General features: G+C 43.5%; 1 protein-coding gene across 2 annotated transcripts in view; it reads right to left on the bottom strand.

Moving 5' to 3' along the window:
* Window positions 1-5,300: 5,300 nt before the first annotated feature.
* Window positions 5,301-17,848, bottom strand: part of ST14 (ST14 transmembrane serine protease matriptase) — a 47,569-nt gene continuing 35,021 nt past the window's right edge. For both annotated transcript variants that reach the window (XM_066607006.1, XM_066607007.1), the window contains exons 11-19: window positions 16,604-16,734; window positions 14,093-14,197; window positions 13,744-13,854; window positions 13,550-13,663; window positions 11,296-11,424; window positions 9,108-9,294; window positions 8,746-9,023; window positions 8,175-8,311; window positions 5,301-6,533 (exon numbers count right to left, since the gene is read on the bottom strand). In XM_066607006.1, the coding sequence (XP_066463103.1) occupies window positions 6,372-6,533; window positions 8,175-8,311; window positions 8,746-9,023; window positions 9,108-9,294; window positions 11,296-11,424; window positions 13,550-13,663; window positions 13,744-13,854; window positions 14,093-14,197; window positions 16,604-16,734 (1,354 nt within the window). In that variant the 3' untranslated portion in view covers window positions 5,301-6,371. The remainder of the gene's footprint in view (window positions 6,534-8,174; window positions 8,312-8,745; window positions 9,024-9,107; window positions 9,295-11,295; window positions 11,425-13,549; window positions 13,664-13,743; window positions 13,855-14,092; window positions 14,198-16,603; window positions 16,735-17,848) is intronic.

Here is a 17,848-nt window from a genome sequence, read left to right as displayed (position 1 = left end):
TAATCTCAGGCGGAATTTCCGTATGGAAAGTCCGTCCCGTGTGAACCCAGCCTTACACTATCAATGCACTGAGGAGTAAGTAGTGTGAAGATTGTGTCGGCCATCTCGGACAGCCCAACACAGGACCCAGATCCAGCATATCAGAAGGAGAACTAGTACTGCAGGTAATAGACCTTCCTCTCCATCAGGTCCTGGGATACACACTTGTCCCCAGAGGGTCTCTAACTGATACATATTTTTTTGGCGCCTCCTGTAAATGCAGGGCAACCGTGGTAGAACAAGTTCTGTGGCCTTCTAATAGACGATCAATATCAGCTTGTTCTAGGTCACTTAGTTTAATTTGGCAACAAATGCTACTTGCATGTGTTATAATGGACATATTTTGCGCTGCTGCTTTGGTTACTTACATTTTACTCACACCTGCTAGTGACCCGCAGATACAACTCTTCTTTACGAAAGTTGTATTTGAAGATTTATGGCTACACATTAGCTCCACCATAACCCTGTCCTCAGCTTCAGGCACCTTTACATGGTACAGCTGGTCGGGCATAGTAGTGCCGGCAGCTGTACCAGCGACTGATCACTTTGTGCCTCCCAAAGGGGTGATAATTTAAGCGAATAGAGGCGGAGCGGTCCGTTATCGGTCCAGCCACCAGTCTCCATTCACAGGGAATAGGAGTCGTTAAAACCTTGAGCGCCTCCTTGTTATGATCGATATGCCATGTTATACAGTGTACACAGTCTTAAGGTTAAGTTATGCTCTCAAGCATGTGTGGATTTTTTATTTTGTAACATGTAAAACATGCATTTCATGGCGGTTCTTTTTAAAGTCCCATATAAGGGAAGCCTGTGGGGGAAAAGACCACCAAAAAAAAAAACAAAAAAAAAACCCACACACTACTGTAGACTTAAAGGTAACATCTGGGTATTAACATTTTTTGGCCTTAAGGGGGGGGGCGATACTGAAAAACACTGTGAATCTACTACAGCAGTGGTTCACAAACTGTCTGAAGCTGCAACCCATTTTTGGGCAAGTCTCATTTGCAACCCCTGCACTGTTATACATAACTCTAGTCAAAAAATGAAAGAAGTTCCTGTAAAGTCAAAAACAAATTTTACTCAGCCAGTGGATCTCATCTACAGAATGGCCAGAATAGGAGTATACGGTGCATTAAAGTTTGTATGGAAAATTTTAAGGGGCTCTATCAGAGCAAGGTATCCCCTTTCCACAGGATAGGGAATAACTTGTTGATCAGTGGGGGTCTCTCCACCGCTAATCTGGAGAACAGGACTCCCGTGTCGTCCTCTCCGGTCACTGTGGTGGATGCTTCTCCCCTTGACAATCACGCTGAATGGTGCGCTGGCCGAGCATGTGCAGTCAGCACTCCAGTCAATGAGAGTTGCAAATACCCAAGCGGGTGCTGCTCTGGTATCTTGGCAGTCCCGTGGAAAGTGAATGAAGCGCTTCATTTAATCTCCTCCTCACTGCAAGGGGGTACAATAACCCCAAAGTGAGGAGGAAAGGGAACATGGGATCCCATTCAAGATCAGTGTGGCTCTCGGTGGAGAGAAGCCCCATGATCAGCAAGTTAACCCCCCACCTTGTGGAACAGGAACATGAAATTCTGGTACAACCCCTTTATTAAAAGGTGTATAGCCTGTACTAGTCATTTGATATTCCATATTGCACTAGTTGCTCAACAGTATGACACAGACTGGAAGGGACTTGTCATTGAGCTTCTCTGCCTATAGTTGAATTGTGTCCAAAAGACTCCACCGCCATCTAGCTACAGAAAACAGACAAATTGGACAACTAGGTAACAGCACAAGCATCAGTTTCGATTTGTACAAGATCCATTACCACAGCAGTAGAGATTATGTTTATATGTCATACAGTTACCAGAGTAGCCCAATCTGTTTGTTTTCTGGACTACTCCAGCTTGTTCTAGAGCATGCGCTCTTTGTAGCTAGATGGCACTGAAGTCTTCTGGAAATAATTTCACTGTATATAAGCAGCAAAGCGCAATGACGCATAATTTCCAGTCTGTGCTGTAGAGCGACGAGTGCAATAATTGGCATTAGTGATTACAAGCTATGCACGTTTTATTAAAGATGGATACATTTTTATTTTGTAAAAAACTCATGGACTCCTCAGCTCTTTACACGAACCCCAGGGGGTCATGACCAATACTTTGATCAAATTGTGCCGTTGACACAAAGCTAGAAGGGATAGCTAACACTAGGGAAGAAAGAGTATTCAAAAAGATCTAGAAAAGCTTGAACAGTGGGCAGCGACTAACAGAATGGTATTTACCAAGGAGAAATGCAAAATCCTACATCTGGGCAAGAAAAATGAAAAAAGCACATACAGAATGGGAGGAATTGGGCTAAGCAGCATCACATGTGAAAAAGACTTGGATATACCAATAGATCATAGACTGAACATGAGTCAGACCTCATCTGGAATACTGTGTCCAGGCCTGGGCACCCCACTTTAAAAAAAAAGACAAACTGGAGCAAGTTCAGAGAAGTTACCAAGATGGTGAGCGGTCTGCAAATCATGTCCAATGAGGAATGGTTAAAGGATCTGGGAATGTTTAGCTTGCAAAGAAGGCTGAGAAGAGCCTTAATAGCGGTCTACAAATATGTGAAGGGCTGTCACAGTGCAAAGGGATCAGCCCTATTCTCATTTGTACAAGGAAAGACTAGAAGCAATGGGATGAAACTGAAAGGGAGGAGACACAAATTAGGTATTAGACAGTGGGGGTGATCAGTGAGTGGAACAGGTTACCACGGGAGGTGGTGAGTTTTCCTTCAATGGAAGTGTTCAAACAAAGGCTGGACAGACATCTGTCTGGAATGACTTCGTGATCCTGCACTGAGCAAGGGGTTGGATCCGATGACCCTGGAGGTTCCTTCCAACTCTACCATTCTATGATTCTATGACTTTGGGAACTCTATCTTCATGCAATTGAGTGAAAGTGAAAAATAATCGTTCAGTCTCAACATGAGCCAACAATGAACGATAACGGTTCGCTTTTCTTTCGTTGTTTATTTTATACAGTCAAAAAAAAAAATAAAAAAATCACTGTTTGCTCATTCACTTATCGTTCAGTTTAAACAGCACTCATGCAGTACTTCTCATTCACATATGCAGCGAATGTGAACGATTTATCAAGTGAATAGACTGGTAGATACATCGCTGGGTCAAATAGGACGCACCAGCCAACAATGACATCAAATGATAAATCGGCTCGTCTACAAAGGCCCCCTGGAGAATGCTCTGTGCCTGTAAAATTACTAAATCTTTAACTTTCAGGATGTCACATTTCACGGTAGATTCAGGATTTAAAGTGGAATGGTCCCTAGGGAGCAAACAGAGGAAATCACTAAATAATATACTAACATTGGGAAAAATAGCAGCTATTCCAATATCTACAGCCAACACTAATACAACTGTATTGCTTAGCTTTAGAGCAAACATTCTTCACTAATTAATCTATAGCTTTATACTTAAAGGGAGAAAAAAAACAGAAGTTTTAAGGATATCTCTCTCTATCTCTCTCTCTATCTCTCTCTCTATCTCTCTCTCTATCTCTCTCTCTATCTCTCTCTCTATCTCTCTCTCTATCTCTCTCTCTATCTCTCTCTCTATCTCTCTCTCTATCTCTCTCTCTATCTCTCTCTCTATCTCTCTCTCTATCTCTCTCTCTATCTCTCTCTCTATCTCTCTCTCTATCTCTCTCTCTATCTCTCTCTCTATCTCTCTCTATCTCTCTCTATCTCTCTCTATCTCTCTCTATCTCTCTCTATCTCTCTCTATCTCTCTCTATCTCTCTCTATCTCTCTCTATCTATCTCTCTCTATCTATCTCTCTCTATCTCTCTCTATCTATCTCTCTCTATCTATCTCTCTCTATCTCTCTCTCTCTATCTCTCTCTATCTATCTCTCTCTATCTATCTCTATCTATCTATCTCTATCTATCTATCTCTATCTATCTATCTCTATCTATCTCTATCTATCTCTATCTATCTCTATCTATCGGTGTTTGCGGCCCAATGAATGAGGCTGACTGCAAACCCTGATGGCGTCCTAACTGCCAGTAGACTGTTCTTTTAAGCCTTATGCACAGCGTACATACACCGTAGAGGAGAGCAGCCAGACCAGCACCAACCAACACGTGGGGCGTTCAGGAAAAAAGCAAATGTAGGAAGAAAAAGTTGGTCCCGCACGCATAAGGGATAATAGGGTTGACAAAGCAAAAAATGGGAAGGACTTACTCCAGAGGAGGTCTCTGTCCCCAAGACCACCACCACCCACCCAAACTGCGTTCGAAGCTATAGATTTAGATCCAGTCCAGAGACTTAACTGGAAGAATTTATTAGTCCAAAAATATACAGATACACAAAAAGATAAAAGGCTCCACCAGCATACTTAAAGGGGTTGTCCTGCGGCAGCAAGTGGGTCTATACACTTCTGTATGGCCATATTAATGCACTTTGTAATATACATTGTGCATTAATTATGAGCCATACAGAAGTTATAAAAAGTTTTTTACTTACCTGCTCCGTTGCTGGCGTCCTCGTCTCCATGGTGCCGACTAATTTTCGCCCTCCGATGGCCAAATTAGCCGCGCTTGCGCAGTCCTGGTCTTCTGCTCTCTTCAATGGAGCCGCTCGTGTAGAATGCAGGCTCCGTGTAGCTCCGCCCCGTCACGTGCCGATTCCAGCCAATCAGGAGGCTGGAATCGGCAATGGACCGCACAGAAGAGCTGCGGTCCACGGAGGAAGAGGATTCCGGCGGCCATCTTCACAGGTAAGTAGAGAAGTCACCGGGGCGCGTGGATTAAGGTAAGCGCTCCGGTAAGCTTTCTGTACGTCCCTGCATCGGGGTTGTCTCGCGCCGAACGGGGGGGGGGGGGGGTTGAAAAAAAAAACCCCCGTTTCGGCGCGGGACAACCCCTTTAATGAAGGAAATAGACTTACTAACAGAATTCCTTCAGTAAGTATGAGCCGGTTTATAATTTTTACACCTAGGACACCCAATTTTAAAGAAAAATCTCTCAGTAAAGCCCTTTAATCAAAGCTCCATATTTCCTGCACAAAAGGATAAAATGATGCAGCCACCATTAGGGGGAGCTCACTGCATACAGACAAACCAATCTTCCATTGTTCCCAAGCCTCCCAAATGTCTCTATTTTTGACCCAAGTCAGTCTCTTTTTGACCTTGGAAACAGATTTGCATTGATAAACTTACCATATTGCTTTAGTAACGATCTGTATGGATTAGGGACACAACCTCAAGGACAACTTTTATTTATCAACAACTGCTATAAAAGCTTCATGATTGATTGGGACAATAATGTATACAGTTCGGTCCATTCAGGTTTGCTGATAAAATGTATATTTAAAAAGGCAACAAATGGCAAAATTATATAAAACGATAGAACACACGGTAACCAGAAGATCACCGAAATGGCGCAATCATTAAAATACATCCAACATAAGAGTACATGCACACAGACTAGATTTTTGTCAGATTTATGGACCAAACAGTTGCCCCAAAACGTGGACATTAATTTGAGAGGGTGCATGCACAGACTTTTTTTTACTTGAACTGATAACCAGATTAAATAATTATTAGAAATGAATAATTGCAGCAAATCCTATTCTTGTCCAATTTTGACAAGAATAGTACACATCAATGTACCGTGTTCAGCACACCGGACAGCAGACAGATGGGATTTCGGAGTGCTGCCCACTGCAAGTTGCGCCCCAAAATTTGGGGTGCAACTTTTTAATTGCCAGTGTGCATGTACCCTAAAACGGATAAAAACCAAGGTAAAAGGGTCAATAGACACAGCTTGAACTCACACACCAGTGGCGGACACAAAGTCACCATAACCGCCAGGATATGCGATCAGAGCAGAGGTACAAGCGTTCCTGGATGAAGTGTTGTGGCGCAGCCTCCAATATAAGGAATTCGTTTTCCATTACATAACTTGTATAGCTCCTCACCGTCTCAAGAGCTCAGGTTTAGGACATTCACATCAGATATCGGCCATGTTTCATGGCACCTGGATATTCCACCTTCTTGGAGTGTTTGTGGCACAATATCCCTCACCAGCAGCAGCAATATTCTTGCATTACAGTTACTGCTCAACACAACGAAGATTAGAAGTCACAAATGTCCGACTTCCATCCAGTGCAGCAGAGATGAGTAGGATAACAAATGGCTCCAAGTTTCCAGTCTCTCCTCCGCATGGAGTTGTTCATGGTCGCAATGTCATACAACGGTCATCTCTTAAAAACTATTTAAAAATATATATTTTAAAAAAAAAGTTTGTGACAGTTTCAGATTAGCGGGGCTGTTACAGGCCTGTGTTCTGTTTAATCCAGTCTCTCATGGCTGTCACTTTTGTGTAGACTCCCGGCTTGTTCCTGCGAGCGCAGCCTTCTCCCCAGCTGACGATTCCAGCCAGATAAATCTGCCCATTGGTCTCCACACTGGACAATGGACCCCCAGAATCACCCTGGAAGAAACAGCAAATACGTGACTTAGGGACACCGTAAAGGTGCGTTCACACAAACAAAATTTGTGCGCAACTATGTGCGATGTGCACAAAACTCACACGAATATAGAACGTCTCGCCTATTGTTTTCAATGGGACATTAAAAGACATTGCATAGCACTCATGCCGAGCGATGCACAACAGAGTGCGATGCACAACAGAGTGCGATGCACAACAGAGTGCGATGCACAACAGAGTGCGATGCACAACAGAGTGCGATGCACAACAGAGTGCGATGCACAACAGAGTGCGATGCACAACAGAGTACCATGCACAACAGAGTACCATGCACAACAGAGTACCATGCACAACAGAGTACCATGCACAACAGAGTACCATGCACAACAGAGTACCATGCACAACAGAGTACCATGCACAACAGAGTACCATGCACAACAGAGTACAATGCACAACAGAGTACAATGCACAACAGAGTACAATGCACAACAGAGTACAATGCACAACAGAGTACAATGCACAACAGAGTACAATGCACAACAGAGTACAATGCACAACAGAGTACAATGCACAACAGAGTACAATGCACAACAGAGTACAATGCACAACAGAGTACAATGCACAACAGAGTACAATGCACAACAGAGTACAATGCACAACAGAGTACAATGCACAACAGAGTACAATGCACAACAGAGTACAATGCACAACAGAGTACAATGCACAACAGAGTACAATGCTTTTATTCCCCCATTGAAATCAAGAAACACTAGTGATGGCAATTTCAACCTAGGAAACTTCAAAGAAAGTTGGTCATGGGATATATTACTTAAGAATGTCATCAGAAATTGATGGGTGCAGTCGTTTTTCAATAGGTGGACAATTTTCAAGTTATGCTGAGAATGAATAAAGTCGATATATTGAATTATGTGGTATAGAAAACATTTATTATGGCATGTCTTTTCAGGTAACAGAAAATGCCGTTAATCCAGGACAGAACAGAGATCGCCCTGCTGGCCGGTAACAGACGTTCACATGGAGATAACTGAGGCTTTCAACCAAAAACACCCAGAAAGGACAAATTCAGAAAGTTCTGGTAAACTGGAGTAGGTGTCCAGGACAAACTGAGAACTTGTCGCTTGTGTGTTGTGAGGATCCTTACAACAGGTGGTTGACTCACACTATGCTCCAATGGCAGTCTCCTGGGGCTTTTCGATGGACACTTCGTGGAAACTGGTAGTGCAGCTGTCCAAGCCTTGAGATTGAAAACATTGCTCAGACCACCAGTTCTTGCTTTTTCCTGGACACTACCAGTGCCCTTGAACTTCTGAAACCGTTCCCCAACACTGCGCACTTACTGGCTGTCTTCATGGGTGTTCTTGATTCACCACCATATGCAAACTTCTATTACAGGCATCATAGTACCAAAAAGTTATCCCCCCACCCATCTACATTTTCCACAGAGTTTCCTACTTGCATCTCTTCTAGATATTCTGGGTGGCCCTGACTTATGAATCACCCTGTACATAATCTACACAGCAAGCTTTCAGTCCCCTCAGTAATGCACCAGTCGGATTGGAACAGATTGAAGATCAGAATATATAAAACAGTTGAGGACACAGAGGTAATAGATGCGGCGCTCACCTGACAAGCGTCGATACCACCACTGACATATCCAGCACATATCATACGAGGGGTGAGCTGGTCGTCCAGGAGCTTGTCGCATTCAGTTTGATTTATGATCCGGATTTCTGCTTTCTGGAGAATTTCAGCTCCAGTTCCTGCAAGATAAATCAGCAGATAAATACTACAACCCCCAATCCCTTCCAGCTAAAAAAAAAAACAGAGGAGTACGGATGTGGGGTTGCTCATTTATCAGTTTTGGGAACGCTGGCTGACATTATTAAAAATAATTCTAGTAGCAGCACCCGTCATCACAAAAACTTTCCAGGAAAATAATTGAAAGGGTTCAATGTTAATTTTGACAGAAGAGAACTTAATGAATTAAGTTTTGAGGTCAGGTAGTTCTTTTCTGAAGTGCAAGCCCCCCCCCCCCCCCCTTCCCCATACAAATAACATGGAGCGCCCAGCATAGATTCTGCTTTATACATGGGTCAGTCCAATGTAAGACTGTCAAATGTGTGAAGCGTCACTCCTTCAGCACTTGTATATTTCTGGGGCGGTGTACATTTATGCATAGTCTATTGATTCTCACCTGATTCACTCAGAGCCCCCCAGCCTGTCACCCATATAGACCTGCCCACTGGGAAGACATGGCTACTTTCAGGGATACATATGGGCTGGATGAAGTCTGTGTAGGCAACCGGACTCTCCAGCTCTAGGTAAGCGATATCATTGTCGTACGTGTAAGAGTTAAAGTCTCGATTTGCAGAAAGCTTCTTTATTTTGCGCACCACAACATCAGAGCTGGAAGTCCGTGTCTTTTGGTCATGCAGCCCCAAATATGCCGTCCATGTGTTGGGTTGAGAATACCTAGAAGACAAGGACACCACAGATTAGGTCGTGTGACAATGCTCCGATACATTCCACTGCAATACAGGGGTTTGGGCCCCGTACCTTATTCCTTGGGCATCCTGAAAGCAGTGCGCAGCTGACAGCAGAATGGTGGGAGAGACCAGCGAGGCTCCACACGTGTGACCATCCCTCTGGGTTTGCAAACTGACTTGCCAGGGCCACTCCCCAATATCGGCATTCACACCGCCCACAATCCGGGTCTTTCTGCTGTAAGGACGCTTTCCACAGCCTAAAAGAGGAAAAGAGATTGAAGGTAATGCTCTATACACATTGTGAGTATTGCTAAAAGTGGAGGGGTGTAGAATTGTATTTAAAAAAAAAAAAAAAAAAATCTTTCTATCTATATCTATGGCACTTCCCAACGTACACCTCCAACACTGGATAGATGTGCGTCAACCACTGACTTAGTAACATAGTTCGTAAGACCAAATGAAGACAATGTCCATCTAGTCCAGCCTGTTTATCCTCCTGTGTTGTTGATCCAGAGGAAGGCAAAAAACCCCAAGAGCAGAAGCCAATTAGCTCGTTGGGGAAAAAAAATTCCTTCCCGACTCCCTAATGGCAATGAAACCGGCGTCCACATGGACCTGTTTTCTGCCGGCTTCTCTGCACTGCGGATGGTCCGCACAGCTCGCAGTCAGACATGCGTAGTACAGATTTTTTTTTTTTAAACTCCTGCTTTTCACGCAGAATCCGCGACCCGTCTGCAATGGCAATTGTGAATGGGCCGCAGGTTGGACAGCTTCCATTAACTTCAATGGAAGTAGTCCGTGCATGAACCGAAGGAAAGTGGAGCATGCTGCGATTTTTCATTCGCGAGCGGAAACTGCAATTTGTTTACGGTAATGTGCATTAAGAACCATTTTTCCATAGCAGGCTATGGAGGGTTATTGCTGCAGAACCCGGAGGCGGTCGTCCGCTCCGGATTCCGCAACAAAAATGTGCCCGTGTGCATGAGACCATAAACTTACATTTCTAACCCCCTTCCCCGCCCATCCTTTGCCATCCAAACGGCATCAATTTTTCCAGGTTTACTTGACGTGTCAGGCATTTTGTAGTATTGTAGTGAGGTATGTAATTAACCAATTAAACTAAACGTGTTTTCATATGTAGGGTAAGACACAGTCATTAACTGAAACGGCTGTGTAGGAGGTTTAAAACTGGTGAGGAACAGTCAAACTCTACTAAAAAGGTGATGCTATGGAAGACAGTTCATACACGTGCCAAGACGGAGCACACCACCACTCAAGGTAGCTACATATACTGCAAGCTCTCTCCGAGGCAAAGATTTCAAAGCAGGCTGGGGTGTCAAAATATACTGTTGAAGCTCTTTTGAAGAACAAACAAATGGCAACTTTGAGGACCATAGATACAGTGGTTGCCTATAGACGCAGTGCAGCAGATGAAAGATACATAAGGTTTACTTCCCTTCAAAATCTAAATATGTCCAGCAGTACCAGCAACTCAGAACAGCCAGAAAGCAGTGGTACCCAGATATACCCATCTTCTGTTTGGAGACATCTGGCCAAACATGGTCTTCATTTAAAAAAAAGGGCAAAAAAACGCTACCTTCAACGTAGAAGCAAGGCCAAGCAGCTCAACTCTGCGTTAAAACATAGGAACTGGGGTGCAGAAAAATGGCAGCAGGTGCTCTGGATTGATAAGTCAAAATGTGCAAGTTTGAGGCTGCATTTCAGTAAATCGAGTTCGGGATTTAATCAGGATTACTGGTGTCCTCAATGCTGAGAAATACAAACAGATGTAATACCATCAGGGAGGCGTCTGATCGGCTCCAAATTTATTCTGCAGCAGGACTAGGACTCCAAAACAGAGCCAACGTCATTAACAACTATCTCCAGCATATAGAACAAGGAGTCCTGGAAGTGATATGACCCTTACAGAGCCCTGATCTCAACAAGGAGTCTGTCTGGGATTAAATAAAGAGACAGAAGGAACTCAGCAAGCCTACAGCCAAAGAAGATCGGTGGTCAGTTCACCAAGATGGCTGGAACAACCTCCTAACAGAGTCCCTTTAAACAGTGAGTGTCACACCATTGTGGTCACACCAAATATTTCATTGAGATTTCGCTTTTGTTCATTATGTATAACCTCTATGGAACATCCGCATTAGCGGTTTCCTGCAGCTGCCTCTTTTGGTACAGGTTTTGCAGCACCAGCTGATCACATGCGATAAAGCATCTTAACACATAGGGGGAGGGGACACACTTACTGCAAGAGGTTTCCTTCTCATCTGACCCATCAGCACAGTCCTTCGTGCCATCACACTGCGGGTTCAGCTTGGTGATGCATTCTCCGTTGTCACATTTGTATGTGTTCTGTGTGCAGGCGGTGGTCTGAGCTGCAACAAGAAACCAACATGAGGTGGCATCTACACATGCTTATGTGGCTCCTTGCCCATACCGCTACTCCAGACAAAGAGTGCAAATTATTTGCCAAAAAGCTTGCATTACAGGGATCGCACAGTATTCGAATGATCATCAAACCCCCTCCTGCTTATGGCCAAGTCTGGTATTACAGCAGAGTCTTTTAAGTGACAAGACATATGGAGAGCAGTAATATTTCTAAAAGGCCCAGGGACCCAGACTTTTGGTATAACAGGGAGCATATGGCCAACATTCTAACATTCTCTTGTAGACCATAAGCTGCATTAGGCCTGCAGCCTACAAGACACTAGGGTCAGACACAGGTGGTGTGAAGACATTACGCCTTAGTTAAGGTCCATTTACACTGCTAGATGATCGCTCAGAATTGTCAGTTTCTGACGAATTCTGAGAGATCATTTTTAATTAGATACTAATGGGTTAATCAGCCCCTTAGTAGCCAACTGTCTTCATTAGCATGTATTTAGAGGACAGTAGGTGGTCTTTTCTTTAACTACATCGCTATTGTTCTCCAGTGGGACAGCTGCCAAAAGAAGGTCATCAGTGCTACCCGTGGAGAATCACAGGGTGTGCTCCTTGTCGCATGCTGTGATTTTTAGCAGGGCTGAAGTGAGCGATGGACGAAAAGTGCACGATGGGCATACATTCACACACAACGATTATCGATCAAAAGAGGTCTTTTGAGCAAATTTTGAGCAAAAGGGCCCTTAGGCTGCTGACTTCACAAGTTAAAGGAAGCCTCAGCTGCATATAATTGGGTTAGTGAGTAATTTATTTAATGGGGACAAAAGCAGGCACAATTAGAATAGTCCAAGTGAAAAGTTTTTTGCAAAAATTCCTCCCTCATGGTGGGGTAAAAAAAAAAAAAAGAGCAGATACTCACTTCTTGCCGCCATTTCCCTTACATGGCTTAGTCTCCTCGGTGACGTATCGCTTACTGGCTGCAGCAGCCTTTTTACGGGATATCACAGGCTTCTGCAGCCAATGACAGAGGTCAGTAATCGATCTTTGAGCTCTGTCATTGGCTGCAGCAGTCTGATGTTCTATATACAGGCAGTTGTAGCATATAAACAGTATGTCAACGAGGAAAACCAGAGCCACTGCAGGGGACTTGCTGGGCAATACGAGTGCCAACGTTTTTTTTCCCCATGGGCAACTTGTTTTTTTTAAACAAAAAGAAAATATAAATATTTTTTGTTTTAAATAAAAAAAAAAAAAAAAAAAAAAAATCACACTTAATCATCATCTTGGACTTCAACTATAACATGGCAGAAATAATTTTTAGTTGTGTGGGGCACAGAAGGGGTGGTTATGCCTTTTCTCTCCAAAAGCAGTAATACTTTGTGCCTCCAAACAACAAAATGCCTACCTATTTTTTTCTACGTGGCAGAAAGGTTGGCATGTTTACTGTGTGGTGGGCACAAAAGGGGCCATCATTACTGTGATGGGAAAGAAAGTGATGGTATTACTACTAGCAAAACCTCAGTGACTTGGAAGCACAAAGGTGGGCATTGTGTAGAGCACTAAGAGCTCAACTACTATTTTAAAGCCTAAAAGAGAAGTTCACTATATGCAGCTCAAAGGTGGCATTTACACTGCATTGTGTACGATTACCCTCCACAGCACTAGGTTTGGCATTACTATTTTTGGGGGCTGTATTTTCAGAGGTGCTGTGTGAGGCCCAGTTTTTTTTGGGGGGGGGGGGTAACTATAGATGCGCCACCATTCGTTCTGAAGTACAGTATTTAGGACCACTGTGCAACACCGTACTTGGTGCGAATCGGCCAGCTACAGGCACAAAAGTAGGAGATACTGAAGACAAGTCATGGCTGGAAGAAGTTTTCATGGTGGTCTGGACCAGATGAAAAGATGGGAGACAAACTTCAAATCAGAGAAGATTATGGTCATTGACTCACAAGTGACACTAGATCGTTAGTACTACTGGTCTTCATATAGGGTTTTTTTTTTATCCAGTAACAGTATGGCAATATTATGGTTTTTCTTGTTTTTTTTACTCAAGGTCACTGTCTAAAACTGGCTTTGAATTTTAGACATACAGGGTATTTCCCATTTGTTACTTACCATTCCCACATTCGGATTCGTCAGTACCGTCTCCGCAGTTATCGGTTTTGTCACACTTCTGTTCCTGCGGGACACATTTTCCATTCCTGCATTTGAGGTACTTGTCTGGGCATTCTGAGAGAGAACATAACAAACGTTAACACTAGAATATCACGTGAGGTGGGTAAACACTGCCACTGCTTAAGTAAACTTACGGCAGTCTTGTTCATCACTGCCATCTCCGCAGTCGTTCACACCGTCACACAGGAAGAACCTGGGTTTACACACTTGATTGGTCTTGCAGCGGAACTGTAGAGCTGAGCAGTCTGCACAGAGGAGAGAATGGGGAAGATTTTATTAAGGGATTATGTTATAGATACATAAAACCCCTAAGCGGCAGGACACGCTTCCTCTAGAGGCCAGATTCTACACACAAGGTATCTACAGGCAAAAGGCTAATGTCATCGTCCACCCCCTCCAGAACAGTACAAGTGCTCTGCTCCCCCCATTGCTTTCCATGGGACTAACTGAGACATTGCTGTCTTGAAGGCTCTTATTACTCACTGCATGATGCTTCATCACTGGAATCCCCACAATCATTCCACCCATCGCACTTCCGGGCCAGATCTATACAGCGGCCGCTCTTACAGGTAAACTGGTCAGGACAGGCTGCAGAAAAGACAGAAAACTTAGTCAATCATGATATAGTAGAAACAATCCACATTCAGGTCATCTGATGCCAAGTATTCCCAAGATGAAGTGTGAATTATGTATAATGTGTCCCAAAAAATGTATACACTTTGTGAATGATCATTAAGTCAGTGTTTATTAAACACATTTCATTCGTTAATGCAGAAAATATTTAACTTTTTTTGGAAAATATCTGTTATCAAACTGATGACCGTTCTGGTCCAGGCATTGCACACAGTGAATAAGTGGAATCGCAAACATCAAGGTAAATGTGGAATTTGTGTGCATTCTTGTGCAGTGGCTGCCCTCAATTTGTTGACTATTGCCTTTTCTTTTTTTTGCTTTAGACTTTATCTTCTAAGTATCCACATTAAAAGAGGTTTTGTGGTGCGAGGTCTGGTGAACACGGGGGTATTCTACTGAACCTCTTCGACAAATCCATCAGTTTGGCATACAGTCATCAAGGATAGTAGTGTGGGGGTGTGCCAGCTTGTTGGAAATCTCACTTCTCCTCAAAGTCCTCTTGCTACAGCAATATTTCATTTCACGCATTAAAGTTCAAGAAAATGGCACCAGTCACAGTAGCGTCAAAAAAAGAATGATCCAATTAATGCCTTCATTGATAAGCCTCAACACATTAACACCAGGCAAATTAACATACTGTTCATCCATAGTATGTGGATTCTCAGATCCTCTATACCTGCAATCGTGGTGGTTAATGGAATTAAATTAAAATGTAACCTCATCACTCCAATCTTTCTTGGAAACGGTGCATCCTCTGCACATCTCGTCAAGTACCACTCGCAAATATTCTCTTCGTTCTGTATCACCTTCACTGAGCGCACGGAGTATTCTTGGAGTAACTTTTCCAACAATGACAGTGCTTCAAAACACCATGGACACTTGATTTGGGAATTCCTGTCTCACGACTCTTGCCACACAGATTCGGCTTCAAACTCATCTATAAGGCTACCTACACACAGACGAGCACAAACCTCGCCCAGATGCGTTTTCATGGCGACGTGAGGCGTTCGGTCAAAAAAGCCTCCCATCACTTTACTAAAGTAGCGATCCTGCAGCGATGTTGGAGGCTAGGCAAGTGTTTCCGATTGTTTTGAATGGGAAGCCTTGTATCGCACTCATGTGCACATTGCACAGCGTGTGACGAGTCTTCCTGTCCCATTGAAAACAGTGGGCGACAAGTTCAAAGAAACGTGAAAATATAGGGCACACCATGATTTTTTTTTTCCACACCACAACCCTTATGTATATGACTCCATTCAAAAGAATGGGGTTCATAATCGTGCGTCTAGGAATGCACAAATCTCTGAAGGAAGAAAAAATAAGTGGGGAGATAAAAAAAATTAAAAATCACAAATGGTACAAAGGAAAAAAACAGTCTTAGTTAACCATAGCAACCAATCAGGTCTCTGCTTTCATTTTCCAGAGGTGGAATCTGATCGGTTGCCATGGGCAACTGAGCCAGTTTTTCTTTGCACCAGATTGGATTTATCTCCCCAGTCAGTAAATGAATTCTAAGCCATTAAAGCTTGTATACATTTTTGGGACACCCTGTATATGTCCATATGAATAAACAATCCGCTGAACATGGTGCAGATGCCTAGATGTGGGTGTAACCCCTGAGACATACAAAAAAAAAAAACAACAAAAAAAAAAACGAACACACAACATTCTAGGCAATTCCCAACCTAACTTAGGCCTCATGTGTACAGGTGGATCAGATTCCACATGCGGGAGCCTGCAGTGGAATCGGACTCTGCCCACGGCCCAGGACACTGCGTACTTGCCCGGGTCTTCTGCTTACCTGTCTGGGTCTTCTATTTTCTTCACTGCGGATGTGTGCGGAAGCAGCGGCCGGTGCGCCGCTGCACATGTGTAGAGTAGTTTTTTGGTTTTTTTTTTTCTTTTAAACTTCTGCTTTCCAACGGAATCCACGGCCCGTCTGCAATTGAATTGCGGATCGGCCGCCAGATCAGACGGCTTCCATTGACTTCAATGGAAGCAATGAGTGTAGAAACCGCACTGAAATGGAGCATGCTGCGATTTGCTTTCTGGACCAAAAGGTCCACAAAACAAATCCGCATGCTTTAATTCGTGTGCGGACGCCCCATGCTTCTCTATGGGTGGCTTGATTTGCTGATCTTTATGCGGATTCTGCAAATCAAATCCGCCTGTTGACATTGGGTCCAAGTCAGTAGCATATTATATATATATATATATATATATATATATATATATATATATATATATACACACACATATACATACATACATACATACACACACATATATATACATATATATACCAGGACTAGAGTCTACAATTACCAAACAGTGCGGTAAGGTTAAAATACATGTACTCACGATTCTTGGGCTCATAGGATACATATTCTGCCATGAAGCCAGTGTCTGTGTAGGACTCATCAGAGTGGAACTTCACCATTATTCTGCTGCTATTGCTGGAAACAACAAATGGAGATCGTTCCCCGCAGTATCTGTGAGAAATGGAGCACAAGGATGGAGGTGAAGATCAGGCGGAGCGCCCCCTGCTGGACTCTGCACTGGTCAGTAAAGCAGTGCTTTTTAAGGACACAGGGCTTGACAATATGACCCAGGTGTAAATGTCCGTCTGCCCTCCCCCAAAAGGAAAATCTTCAGAATATTTCCTTTCCCTTACTATTACATTTTAAAGGCTGAAGCATCTGAGGTTTGGGGAGTATAAAGGGACTGGAGCTGACAGGTTGCCATATTTAAATGGGTTGTCTCCGTACGTTGTGCAGTGATCGGGTTTGGCACAGCAGGCCGAATACCATTGACTTTAATAGGATTCAGTCTGTAGTACCAATGCAGGCCACTGCACAATGGACAACCCCTTTAACCCTTTCCAATCCACTGTCTGACATCTGAAGACATTATGATTTAAGGCTGTAAAGCTCCGATGTTGGAAGACGGCTGTCGGGGTTCTCTTACTGTAGATTGCCAGCCTTTCTGCTGTCGGAGCCTAACCAATGTGTCACCTCATGCAGTACTGGCTTTAGGCAGTAGATAGCGCCGTTGTATAAATGGCAGAAAAAGAGTAAGCCCCCTAGGAAAACCAGGATACAAATTGGATTGGAAAGGGTTAATGTACAATTAGCTTTACCTCAATCTCATGCTCTATATCAAGGGACACACTGCTGTCACCTACTGGAGACTTTATGTATTAGCTTCGGTTCACCTCAAGTTTAGAGCATACGTCAGAGGTATGCCAGGAGGAATTCCCAGCTTATACCCAACAGAAGGCTACATGAATATGAAAGCAGTGTCTGCTGTGGCTCCATGCACAGTTTAGGGGGTAAATGGGGGTGGGCACCACATAGATTGATGGAAGCCATAAGATGACTTGGATGAACAGAGGCATAGGAATACATTTTATGCAAATTGCTGAGAGTTTTTTCCTAGGTGTATGTTAAGCAGCAAGGGCAATGTGGACTTGACTTTGCTGGAAGTATGTAAAGTATAGTAGGCCAAGATAAAAAACAGAAATAACGCATTTCCAGTCTAATGGAGGCTAGACGGACACTGTTGACCTCTGTCAAGTGAATGCAGCCCGATGGATATGTTTGGTGC

Source organism: Eleutherodactylus coqui, chromosome 6, assembly GCF_035609145.1.
Source record: "Eleutherodactylus coqui strain aEleCoq1 chromosome 6, aEleCoq1.hap1, whole genome shotgun sequence".
Lineage (NCBI taxonomy): Eukaryota > Metazoa > Chordata > Amphibia > Anura > Eleutherodactylidae > Eleutherodactylus > Eleutherodactylus coqui.
Note: the sequence above shows the minus strand (reverse complement) of the source record. Positions and strands in the feature narration are given on the sequence as shown.